The sequence below is a fragment of the Dermacentor silvarum genome, chromosome 9 (genome assembly GCF_013339745.2).
Source record: "Dermacentor silvarum isolate Dsil-2018 chromosome 9, BIME_Dsil_1.4, whole genome shotgun sequence".
NCBI classification, from domain to species: domain Eukaryota; kingdom Metazoa; phylum Arthropoda; class Arachnida; order Ixodida; family Ixodidae; genus Dermacentor; species Dermacentor silvarum.
Genome location: NC_051162.1, coordinates 44,844,125 through 44,856,986, shown reverse-complemented (window position 1 = coordinate 44,856,986; position 12,862 = coordinate 44,844,125). Strand labels below are relative to the sequence as shown.

General features: G+C 45.7%; 1 protein-coding gene across 1 annotated transcript in view; it reads left to right on the top strand.

Moving 5' to 3' along the window:
• The window catches only part of LOC125939820 (uncharacterized), a 43,158-nt gene extending 33,975 nt beyond the window's left edge, over positions 1 to 9,183 (top strand). The window contains exons 5-6 of the mRNA XM_049655272.1: positions 7,727 to 8,228; positions 8,626 to 9,183. Of these exons, the coding sequence (XP_049511229.1) occupies positions 7,727 to 8,228; positions 8,626 to 8,718 (595 nt within the window). The 3' untranslated portion in view covers positions 8,719 to 9,183. The remainder of the gene's footprint in view (positions 1 to 7,726; positions 8,229 to 8,625) is intronic.
• Positions 9,184 to 12,862: the final 3,679 nt, after the last annotated feature.

Below are 12,862 nucleotides of genomic sequence, written 5' to 3'. Positions count from 1 at the left end.
AGGTTTTCGGCACCACACGTCTCCATTGCATGTTCTGAATTTGCATTCATTGCCGGTGGAATATCTTCTAATGTGAAAATACTTTGTTTGACATATTTACACCTGTATATTTCTTTACTTACCCATAAGTTCTCTCTGCTCTACATGTACAGATACCTCGTTCAGTAGGGGTACGTGTGCAGTGCCTTCATTAGTGCAGTAACTGTTATGAAAGCTGTGAATTCATAACATAGAAAGGCTATTAAATATAAACAAGAAATCAACAGGCAAGAGCATCATTTCAAGCCAGCTGAGATGGTGGCACTATTGTACAGCTTATTTCCCCTTTGTGCTGTCATACGGTTGCAATTCGATAAGCTCACAAAGGTTTGGGTCATTCCCATTTCAAGTGATGAGTGACAGTTGCATAAGTACATCTTCATCTGCCTATATCAATGACTTAACTATATGTAGCAGCTTCAGCTGTGTGATTATTGGTGTAGCTGAAGTGATGTATCATACATAGTTTCCGCACACAATCTGATTGGATAAAAGCATGCAGGAATTGGTCTTGGAGCTATTGGTTCAGTGGTGGCTTTCCACTAAATTCACTGTTGGATAGATTTCACTTCATCGAAAGGCCCAAGTGAAAATGAGCCTAGAACTCATGACACCAAATGCAGTCACCATTTATGATTGAAGAACAACATGCGACAGAATTTTGAACTGTGTAATTCTCTCACTAGTGTACAAAGTAGTGCAGCTGTGTTCACTATTTCAGTGCTGCTATACTTAACACAGAACTTTACACGAGTTGTTTAGACGGCATAATCAACAAGACCCCTCTAATAAGTGATGGCAAAGGATAAATAAAAAGCAGCTGCCTCAGGTACTGTCATTGGCCTAAAATATGCATTCTCACATGCAGCAGATACAGTTCATAAACTGCTTTAAATACAGGTAAGAAATGTAACCGAATCACGTGATAAAATTTAAATAAGACCAGCTGAGTACCATATAGAGCATCTTTCTTGGGGTCAAGTTGTAGTGACATGTCTTGATATTAAATGTTGTGCTGTTTTATTCGCACACATGCATGTAAACACAATGTACGCATACAATTTGTGTTTACTTGTTACTGTGTGCATAAAATGAACAGTACAATTTACACAATCAATACGTAAATACGAATAAGTTTTTTTACTGAATTAATCACTATTAGTTTCGCAATGATTTCTTTTCTCACATGCAACAACTCAACTGCGTGCATACGTTAAGCTGATGTTGCTAATATATAGCTGGGCTTGGCTACCATTTCCAAAATATGACAAAATCAAGAAGTGTCGATGTGTTTGACTAAAATTGATGGTTTGACAATATCTTATCTGCCTGGTTATTGAACTTGTGCAAAAAAAATGCAGCACACTGACCAAAACATTGCGGCTAATATAACATAGGGAGCAAATATTCTGCCGGCAGAGTCACTTGGAAAATTTGGCCACCAATTCATCCTCATTGGCTGTCTTCAATCACATATCTAATGCTGACATAATTGTGAAATTTCTGTTTAGGATATTCTCATGGCAGACAATAGGCACCCTTTTTATTGTGATAGCAGCTTAATTCTCAGGTGCAATGCACTGTGGCCATGAAAATGCTTAAGAATGATGAGGTCAGGCACCTCTTTCCATAGACTGGCAGCGCAGCTGAAAACTGTTCAGTTAATGAGTGGAAGCATGGCCTGTGCAAAATAAAGATCACCGAGATGGCCACTCATAGTGTCCAACATCCTACATCCACGAAGAATAGGTACGCTTACAGCGAGGTGAAAATGCGCCGGAAAAACACCTAGTGGACATACTTTGCAGGCTCAAGTCAGTTTAACACACATTATTTGGTAATGACTGTGGGCAGAACGAACAACAGGATAAAAAATATAGCACTTCCTAGTCAGATAATGCTGGTCCCTGTGATAAATAATGTTCGCATTAAACTGAAGGCTTGTGCCAGAACACGTGACACGAACAAGAGAACGAAATAGGGTGGACACACACAGTAACGGCAAACTTTCGTTTAGCTTATTCTGCCTGCATTACTAACGTGACCATAGCTAGCCAGTGAGGAAGAACTCAGGGCAAAATTGCATGCGATTCTGCTGGCTGCTAGCAGAATATATCACCATACCTGTGTTCAGTCTTATTTTTTTTACATGCATATTGATTTTTGTCAGGGAACGTAAATTTGTACTTAATCATAAGGAAGTATCTAGTACTCATTCATGCCATATTCATCTACAATACCACTGGTTTTTTCACAGACTCCACTTAGTCACCAGCAAAAACCAAGCAGTTAGCATTATTGGGAATGCAAGCCACTTGCATCACAAAATATAAAGCTATTTACTTCGTGAAAATATAAAGCTATTTGCTCGAAAGGGAAACAGCGCGAAAAACACGACAAGAAGACAAGAAGGGAGACACACACCACCGCTGACTGACGACTGAATTCTTTATTCAGAAAGGAACACATATATACCAAAAAAAAAGAAAGAAAAGAAGGGTATATCATTGCGCATGGGCAAAAAATAGACACTGATTAGATTTGGGTTTGCCGCGAATTGTGACGGTTCCGGACATATGTTAGTTGTGCCTCAGAGAAGGCCACAGACGGAGTGCTGACGCAAGACGCACCATTCCTTGCAATGACAGCAGCTTGAAAGATTTCTCGGGCACACGCGTCATGGTAGCGTCTGCGGATCATGCACTGCGAAAAGTCAAGTCCCGGATTACGGCACAGATCACAAACACTGTAGTGCAAGGCCAAGTTGCTGCCAGTACCGGAGCGAAGACTGTAGGCATGCTCTCTTAAGCGATCGTTTAGGCAGCGACCCGTCTGTCCAATGCAGGAGCGACCACAGGGGAGAGGCACCTCGTACACCACGCCTGCTTTGCACTGGACGAATGGTGTGGTGTGGTTCTTTTTACACGCAGGTTGTCTGGGTTTCTCCTGGTTGACCTGGCGGCAAAGTCAACCTAGCTTGTTAGGAGCGGACAAAACTACACGAACACCTGCCCGTTGCGCGATTCTCTTTATGCTGTGGGAGACGCCATGAATGTAGGGTATGATGGCATACCTGCTTCTCCCGCCGTCTGGCTGCTTCACGGGCGGCAGTTTTGCACACTTTTCAAGAAGTTTTCTCAGCGACGCCGGTGAGGAGTGGACGCGGGTATCCTGCACTGAGCAGCCTCTCCACTTGAGAATAGAAGCTGGTGTGCATCTGGTGATAGCAGGAGCGCTGGAGAGTGTTTCCCAGCGCGGCTGAGGCAACACCTCTCTTGATGAGCTTGCTGTGGGCCGAGCTGAACGGGAGAAGGCCCATTTTTGAGCGAGGAACATACTCCCAACAAACGTGATCCTGCTTGCACGTTAGCTTGAGGTCTAGGAAACGAAGGCTGTCATTCTCAGGATACTCCTTAGTCAGTGTGCAGACATTGAGGACTTCACAGAACTTGGCGTAAACTTCCTGGAATTGAGTAGGGGCATCGTGATGGTCTTGTTCAAAAACAATTAGAAAATCGTCCACATAACGAAAAACCTTCTGAACAGACACCTGCAGAGACGATACGATGCGTGCAAATGCCGGTCAAAATTAACCAAGACCAGATCACTTAGTAAGGGCGCAATACAGGAGCCTATGCAAACTCCCTTTTTCTGAATGTGCGGTTCGTCCATGAAGTTGACCACTGTCGAACGTAAGTATAGTTTCAGGGCTTCAAGGAAGTCAGTTGAAGAAATGGCACATTCGTTTTGAAATATCAGGACACCATACGTGTCGATGGCGTCTTCAACGACCTGGCAGATCATGTCCTGGGGCAATAAAAAATATAGGTCCTTGACATCGATCGAGAAGAAATTCAAAGAACCAGCGTGCTGCTTAGCGAAGTAATCAGAGACGGTCATTGAGTGCCTTATCAGAAAAGTATCATCAACAGAAAGTACACCTAGGTGCTTCTGCAGAAAGTTTCCCCCGAATGTTTTGGACACCCTACGCCTTGGACCCAACTTTTGCCTTCCCACAAAACTTTATGGCCCCGAAACATTGTCCATGGTGAGATCAGTCGCTGCTCGGGCTAAAGATGAGGATCGTGAACGGTGCATTTCCGACTGCGTCTCCGTTTTGCCGACAACCAACACTGTGGCAAGCAGGCGTGTAGCTCCTGTTGTTCAGTTTCTAAAGTCTGCTGGATTGCGACTACTTCTGTCCGACAAGGAAGGTGGCTTCGCCGTGTTCAATGCCGCTGACTACCAAAGAAAATCCCAAGAAGCCGTAACAGAGAACTTTTGTCGATTCAAGGGAAAGAAACTGGATGCGCTCAAGAAGGAAGGTCTAGGGTTGTGCAGCAGGGTGGGGTTGACTAAGCTCGCAGCTTCTTTGAAGAAAAGCGAACGCCTCACCTTGAACATCTTTTTTTCTGCAAAAACTCACAAAGAAGGTTGCCCTTTTCGCGCTATCGTCTCCGAGCGAGGCACCTGGCAGCGGTTGCTGGGAAACTTTCTGCAGAAGCACCTCGGTGTACTTCCTGTTGATGATCCTTTTCTGATAAGGCACTCATTGACCGTCTCTGATTACTTGGCTAAGCAACACGCTGGTTCTTTGAATTTCTTCTCGATCGATGTCAAGGACCTATATTTTTCATTGCCCCAGGACATGATCTGCCAGGTCGTTGAAGACGCCATCGACACGCATGGTGCCCTGAGATTTCAAAATGAATGTGCCATTTCTTCAGCTGACTTCCTCGAAGCCCTGAAACTATACTTACGTTCGACGGTGATCAACTTCATGGACGAACCGCACATTCAGAAAAAGGGAGTTTGCATAGGCTCCTGTATTGCGCCCTTACTAAGTGATCTGGTCTTGGTTAATTTTGACCGGCATTTGCACGCATCGTATCGTCTCTGCAGGTGTCTGTTCAGAAGGTTTTTCGTTATGTGGACGATTTTCTCATTGTTCTTGAACAAGACCATCACGATGCCCCTACTCAATTCCAGGAAGTTTACGCCAAGTTCTGTGAAGTCCTCAATGTCTTCACACTGACTAAGGAGTATACTGAGAATGACAGCCTTCGTTTCCTAGACCTCAAGCTAACGTGCAAGCAGGATCACGTTTGTTGGGAGTATGCTCCTCGCTCAAAAATGGACCTGCTCCCGTTCAGCTCGGCCCACAGCAAGCTCATCAAGAGAGGTGTTGCCTCAGCCGCGCTGGGAAACGCTCTCCAGTGCTCCTGCTATCACCAGATGCACACCAGCTTCTGTTCCCAAGTGGAGAGGCTGCTCAGTGCAGGATACCGGCGTCCACTCCTCACCGGCGTCGCTGAAAAAACTTCTTGAAAAGTGTGCAAAACTGCCGCCCGTGAAGCAGCCAGACGGCGGGAGAAGCAGGTATGCCATCGTACTCTACATTCATTGCGTCTCCCACAGCATAAAGAGAATCGCGCAACGGGCAGGTGTTCGTGTAGTTTTGTCCGCTCCTAGCTAGGTCGACTTTGCCGCCAGGTCAACCAGGAGAAACCCAGACAACCTGCGTGTAAAAAGAACCATGCCACACCATTCGTCGAGTGCAAAGCAGGCGTGGTGTACGAGGTGCCTCTCCCCTGTGGTCGCTCCTGCATTGGACAGACTGGTCGCTGCCTAAACGATCGCTTAAGAGAGCATGCCTACAGTCTTCGCTCCGGTACTGGCAGCAACTTGGCCTTGCACTACAGTGTTTGTGATCGGTGCCGTAATCCGGGACTTGACTTTTCGCAGTGCATGATCCGCAGACGCTACCATGACGCGTGTGCCCGAGAAATCTTTGAGGCTGCTGCCATTGCAAGGAATGGTGCGTCTTGCGTCAGCACTCCGTCTGTGGCCTTGTCTGAGGCAGAACTAACATATCTCCGGAACCGTCACAATTCGCGGGAAATCCAAATCTAATCAGTGTCTATTTTTTGCCCATGCACAGTGATATACCCTTCTTTTCTGTCTTTTTTTTGGGTATATATGTGTGTCTTTCTGAATAAAGAATTCAGTCGTCAGTCAGCGCTGGTGTGTGTCTCCCTTCTTGTCTTCTTGTGGTGTTTTTTCGCGCTGTTTCCCTTTCGAGTATGTACCGACTACCCCAAGCCTCTACGGTCTTGTAAAGCTATTTACTTCGTGCAATCTAGAAATTCCTGATATTCGCAACACTATGATACAAATCAAGGCTGCTAGAAATTTGCATTGATAGCATTAGTGCTCAGGCGCATCCACATTTCAGGACAGCACAGCATGTCTTGACGTATGTAACTATTATGATGTTCCCTAAATTACCCTCACCGATATAAACATCTTCAAAAGTGCCGTAACAACTTTTGCAACAAACGACACATGTACGAAGCAGAAAGGTCGGTGTGATAGGGCTTCTCTATCGGGGTACTATGTAAGAAAACGCGATCGGCAACACTTATTCACTTCTTAGCATGCGCACATCACATAAAACGAGCACTTTTACGCCTAGTACCACTGCGACACATATATATCCCGATTTGTAGCTTTAGAACACTTCGTAACAGTAACAACAGGGCTCGAACGTCGCGGTCACCACGGCGCATCGCAGGCGGCAAAACGGCTCACGCAGTATAGCACACGAGGAATGACAGCGATAACGAGGAAACAAATCTTATCGCTACTGATCTTGTCATCACTTCTAAAGGTTGTAAAGGACTGGCGTTCACCACTTCGCGGCAACAAACTGCATACACAGAACACACACAAGTCGCGCACGCTGGGTGCGCCGATCGGACACTTTTCATTTCGCCACGCCCTGAATATGTGTTGTATACTCAGAATACACGGGTATGTGATGGCCTTCTCGTTTGCAATTCACACGCGAAGCACGGCACAAGAAATCACGAAGTCGACGGCTTGAAATATTTCTTCCGACGCTCGTGCAAACACAGCACACTTCCTCCGCTCCGTCTGATTCTGTCGGCGATCGCCCGCACTGATGAAGCCTGGGAGGATACACCGGCTTGCTGCCTTCAACGACTATCTTCGTGGGTGCTGGATAACTCTAGTAAGAATCACAAGAACGAGCAAAATAGACGGTTTCTGACGCGGCTGTAGCCTAGGCCTCGCGTCACCGCTTCGCTTCACTTCGAGCAAGCGCCATGTTTGCCGTGATGACGTCCTCCGCCGTCCGCCTCGTACCAGCCAATGAGAGACGAGCAGGCATGGGGATGGCAAAGTTGCGTCCGCCCGTCCAGACGATCGGACAGGTTTCCGCCCCAGTCCGCATGTGTGCGGAGCGGATGTGCGGATTGAGCGCGTATGGGCCCTTAAAGTCGGCGCACCATCACCGTCTAACAAGTTTTATCGCTCAGCGTAGTACGCGCCTGCATGTATCGGAAGTTTCTCGAATGAAGTTTCTTTATCCATGGTTCTATCCGATGTCTGTTGTCACCGAACCTTGTGTAATCTGATTGCATGTATGCGCAACGCAAAGTGTGCAGTAGTCTCTGGAAAACACGTCAGCAACAGCGATTATTCTGGGAAACTTCAGTGACTCATGTATGCGCTTGACCCGATCATCAGATGTTCGACGACCGCCGGCTGTGCTTACCGCTATCGTTGTTGTTTGAGTGTAGCCTATTTTTCTGGGCACAAGCTCGCCCAATAAAAGCTAGTTTCGTCATTCACAGTTTTGCAGCTGTTTTCCTAACCGCTGCAGGCATTTCGTTTCGAGAGACAGCGCCGACGGGCGTCCGCCAGACACTCGGCTGTCGACCAGGGGCGTCGAGTCGCGTTTCCCCAGCTGGATCCCGTTGAGGGACCTGCGCGAGGCCGGCTCCTCCTCGGGCGCCCAGCCCAAGCTGAGCCCCGTCAAGAGGTGCTGCCCCGGTGCCAGGCCCGCCAAGATGGCTCGAATGCAGCGCAAGACGACCGCGGTGACGGCGACCGACGCGGCGATGCCCCACCGTCGCCGGTCGTACGAGAACAACTTCGTGAACGGACAGAGCCTGGAGCTGGCCCGGTTAAGCCTAGCCGAGGAACGGGATGAAGACGAGACCGAAATGGCAAGCGCGGAAGCCGCACACCTTTCTCGGGAGGCCACCGCCGTCTTCGCCGGAGGTGCCGGAGACGCCGGCGACGTGTCGGCAATGCCTTTAGCGTCGGGCGAAGAGCGCGCGGTGGCGGCAAGCGTCGACGCAGCGCGGGCCTACTTACCGCGGGTATACTCCCGTTCATACCACGTCTACCCACACGAACAGTTATGAATTCACGTTCATATACTGCCATCGACTTGCACTCTTTGTTAGTCGTCCAAGTCCACATCCACGCCTACTCACAGTTCTAAAGTACTCACGCCCGCCCACACTGACTTGTCCTCGTTCACGTTGATGTTCACGCCCACTCTCGCGAACAGTTGTTAACTGGCGTTTACACACTCACGTCTATACACAGGCTCACTGGCACTCGGCTGCGTAGTACTAACTTCTGCCCACACTCATAGGTACTCGGTCCCGTTCATGCTCACACCATTCGTTGCTACCTCACACCTGCGGTTCTCCCAAAAGAAGAAGCGAGAGTGTATTGACGCGTGAGTGTGCCGGCCTGCGCTTCTTACAGGGCACGTTCGGCGAGAGATGGACCCCGACGTGGATGTGTGGGCCGGCCGTAGCACCGTTCCGCCCAGCGTGCCGAGGTCTGCGCAAGCCGTAGCGGAAACGCTGCTCCCTCCCTCAACGAGCCTGGCACTCTACGTCATCGAGTCTTTTCGAGTTTCATGAATATTTTTTTCGCCCTTTGACACTTTTCTATCGTTTGTTCTGCATAAAGCTTTGATACATGCCTTAAACGCCCGTAGCCCACTCTTCCGTTTCAGGATAACAGTTTTGTTGACCTTTTTGCGACTGCTCCTTTTACTGCGCGTGACCCGCCCTGCAGATGCTACGGAAGGGTGGTTGAAAAATTATCTTCGAAGTTCGAAACAATGAAAGTAAACATTGAGAAATTGTCGCTCACACCTTCACCTAAACGTACAGTAGCAAAAATTTTGAATAGCATACGAATAGTCACGGAACCTTGCTTCGCATTTCTGATGGAGCATAAAATATTCCTCCGTATGCAATAAAGGAGTTTACCCTTTATCCGTGCAAGCACGCCCACATAGACGAAAAAAATTAAAAAAAACGAAACATTTCTCATAAAATGATGCATTAAATCTGCTTTCAACCTGATGTAGAGTCGTTCTTGACTGGATTACTGCGTGATATCGGCAAAAAATAATTCACTCATCCAAAGGTTCGCTGAGCTTTGCGCTGCACAATCCCTCCTGAAGCGTGCACCTTTAGGACAGTGATTGCAGTGATTGCTAAATATTTCAAGTGCAAGTTAAATATAACAAGATCATAATTAGCGGTTTTGAAAGGCACTCTAGCACGTTTAAGCAACCACGCTTATGGCGCGTATTCGGCGAGCAGCGAATTTTCTATACTTTCGACTACTGAATTTACTCTTGCAGCAGCTTTCAGAAACTTTCGCATCATGCCAGCTAAAAAAAAAAAATAGCCGTGGTTGAACGCGGTAAAACAAGTTTTTTCCAGTGATAGCACAATTTCGCTTGTTTTGGAAAAGGACACAGACCCTGCTCGGTGCCATCAGCGGCAGCGAAGGAAATAATTTTCATGCTTTTATTATGTCACCTAGATACGGCCTAATCTAAAGTATGCGTCATCTATATGGGACCCTCATCAATTAGCATTAACAGCTTAGAAGCTATGCAGAATCGGTCGGTTGGTTTTATTCTACAAAATTACGAGCGCACAGCAAGCTTAACTAGCATATCTCTCCTTTACAAACGCAGAAAAATTGCTCGCCTTTGTCTGTTCCATAAAATATACCATTTAATTCCCACACTCAAGTCCCGCTTTATCGAAGCAGCCTCTTTTACTTCTGCACGCTTGGACCATCGTCATAAGCTGAACATCCCATTCCACAAAACGTCTAACTATGGTAATTCATTTCTTCCGAAAACATGCCAGTAATGGAATCACCTACCGGATCCCCTAGTTGATATAACTAACGCAGATGACTTCAATGAGACACTGACGTTAACTAGGATGACTTGATGGGAATGTATAGCGAAGCAGTTCTATTTTCCCCTGATATCTATTGTTTATAAGTTATTTCTAGTTTATTATCTACCCAATCTGCAAACAGTATGCTTTGTATTATGCTTTATTTTCTATCATTCTGTGCTTATCGTCTCACTCTAACTTGCCCTATATACCATGCATTCGTATTTCATCTGTATTACCCACGTTTTCTGTTATTCTTTGTATAACTATATTTTGTTACGACGATATGCTCATTGTGTCGCTCCTACTTGCGTTATTTTTACAATGTACCATGCTTTTTCATCTGATTAGTATCCGTGTTTTCCTTTCTGCTTTTTTGTATAGTTGTCTGTATTTATTAGCCCCTCCCCTCTGTAATTCTTCATTGTAAGCCCTGAGGGTGGTGTAAATAAATAAATAAATAAATAAATAAATAAATAAATAAATAAATAAATAAATAAATAAATAAATAAATAAATAAATAAATACAGCGTCTCGCTTTAACGCGAACTAAGCGCCGAAAGCACAACGCATACGAAGCTACCAGCACTCGGCGCCCATTGTACACAACGCAGATCGCTTTTGAAGACATGGTCGCCCACGCGACGGACCCAAAAGCCGCCAGTGTAGAGGCAGGCTGAGTCCCAGTTTGACTTTGACTGAGCTTGACGGTCAGATTTACGGAACCAGGCGGTTTCTGGGTTTGGACCGGGAGTAGTAGAGCAATCGCTCTAAAATCGGAGCAAATTGGAGAGACCTGAGCAACGTTCACCAGCTGCACAACATAGACATCTAGCAGCTCTTATGCCGCAGGCTGCCGTGAGGACGAATTGGGAATCCAACTTTGCGTATATGCACTGTGTATTAATTTTTTTCTGAACATGTGAAGCCGTCATATATAATCGTTTTATTTTTTCTAAAATATCCCTTCTTTTAATTAAATGATTTCAGTTGCACAGGAGCAAGTGCAATTACTGCGACCAACGAAGGAATTGCATCGTTCCGTTGGATTATGCTTCGATTGCCCTAATAGTCGATAAACCTTGTTTGAGATCTCTGTTGCACGAACTACAACCGCCTTCTGACTAATGGCTCCTTTTAGAGCTCATTAGTTTCTAGCACGAAAAAAGTATTTTAACATAAAACAGAAAAGACTGGACAGATCGCTAGCCTTGTCGCGTTTTCGTGTTTTTTGTTATGCAACTGTACAACACCTTGTATTTATATTGTCTATATTTTGTGTAATTGTCTCAAATCACATTGATTTACATTATGTGCTTCATATTTTCTTTTGCATCCGATTATACCACGGTAATAATTATTATATTACAGTGATATATTACATTATATTACTGTATTATTCTGTCTTGCATCTCATTATATTTGTATCACACTTGTATATTTGCAACTGAATTGTATTACTATGTGCTTTTTTTTTGCTATGTGCATCTTTTTTTTTCTTTTTTTTACCTGGCCATCACTGCTGTCTGCCATGTAAACGGGGGCCTGAGCCTTTGTCAAGTGAACTAGTTTTCACTTTTTGTTCAGGCCTCCCTCCATTTCTTTATGGAAAAATAAACCTGATTTGAATTTGAATTTAATAATACGGAAAGAAAAAAAGACATAGAATAACATGCCGATTCTGATAGCACCCGATTTATGGCCCATCCTCAATTGCGTGTGTGTGCCCTGGTTTAAAGGCTAATGACTACCATCACGTTTAAGTTTTCTGACTAGTTTGGACCTTGAACTAAACCAATGTATCTCTTGGGGCCTCGGCGCTAGCCTTTGGCCGCAAGAATACTTGTTGTGCTATGTTAAACTTTCTACCCGAAACAAAGCAGTTGCCATGATACTATCTTGAAATTGTCTTATCTAATCGCTGCTCCTTTCACTTTGCCAGTTCGACTAGCCATGCAAAAACATGGCCGCAGGAGTGAACGTTCGGTCATCACTGTCTATCGGAAGAGGTCCACCGGTCCATGTTAAGCTAGACTCAGGCGGGGAGGTTCAATTCCACTTGCTTCAAAAGCTTTCAGGCAAAGGTCCTGTACTGCTCAATCTTTGATCATTCATTGTTTAGATCACGTTTAGCTTCTGAATACACATTCTTCTTCATATTCCACTATTTCTTCTTAAGTTTTCTTTCTTTCCTCATGGTATTTTGAACTTATCCCGTAGTGGGTACTACATGTCATAGTTCAGGGACCATCTTCTTTTGTGCACCTTTTGTACTATTCTGTTCGACTTGCCCCCAAGACCAAAGAAAGCTGTATTCCGACAGAGACAACCGTAACAGTCGTTAAAAAAGTAAAGTTAATCTCTCTCGCCTATTATTATACGTCATCCTAACTACCCAAACATCTCTCTCTCTCTCTCTCTCTGCTTTTTTTTTTCTTTTCCTTCTACGTCACTTCCTCCGTTGCTTCTGCAGGATAGCAGACCGGATTTTCTATTCTCGTTAACCTCCCTCACTCGCTGCTTCATTACGTGTCTGTCTCTCTCTCTCTCTTCTTACGTGTCATCTAGCGCCCGATTGTTCGCATTCCCCGTAAGTGGGTACGTTCCACAAGGTGAGGCAAGCCATCATCATCATTCCTGAATTTATTTTCTCCCCCACAGAAGCTTGGGCCACTGTGGTGTACAGGAACCGACAGCGAAATCAAGACTCTATTCTTCTCGAATCATGAGGGCTGCACTGCTGTCCCCCGTCCAGCGCAGCGAGGCCAGCATGGTCGCGTCTGTTG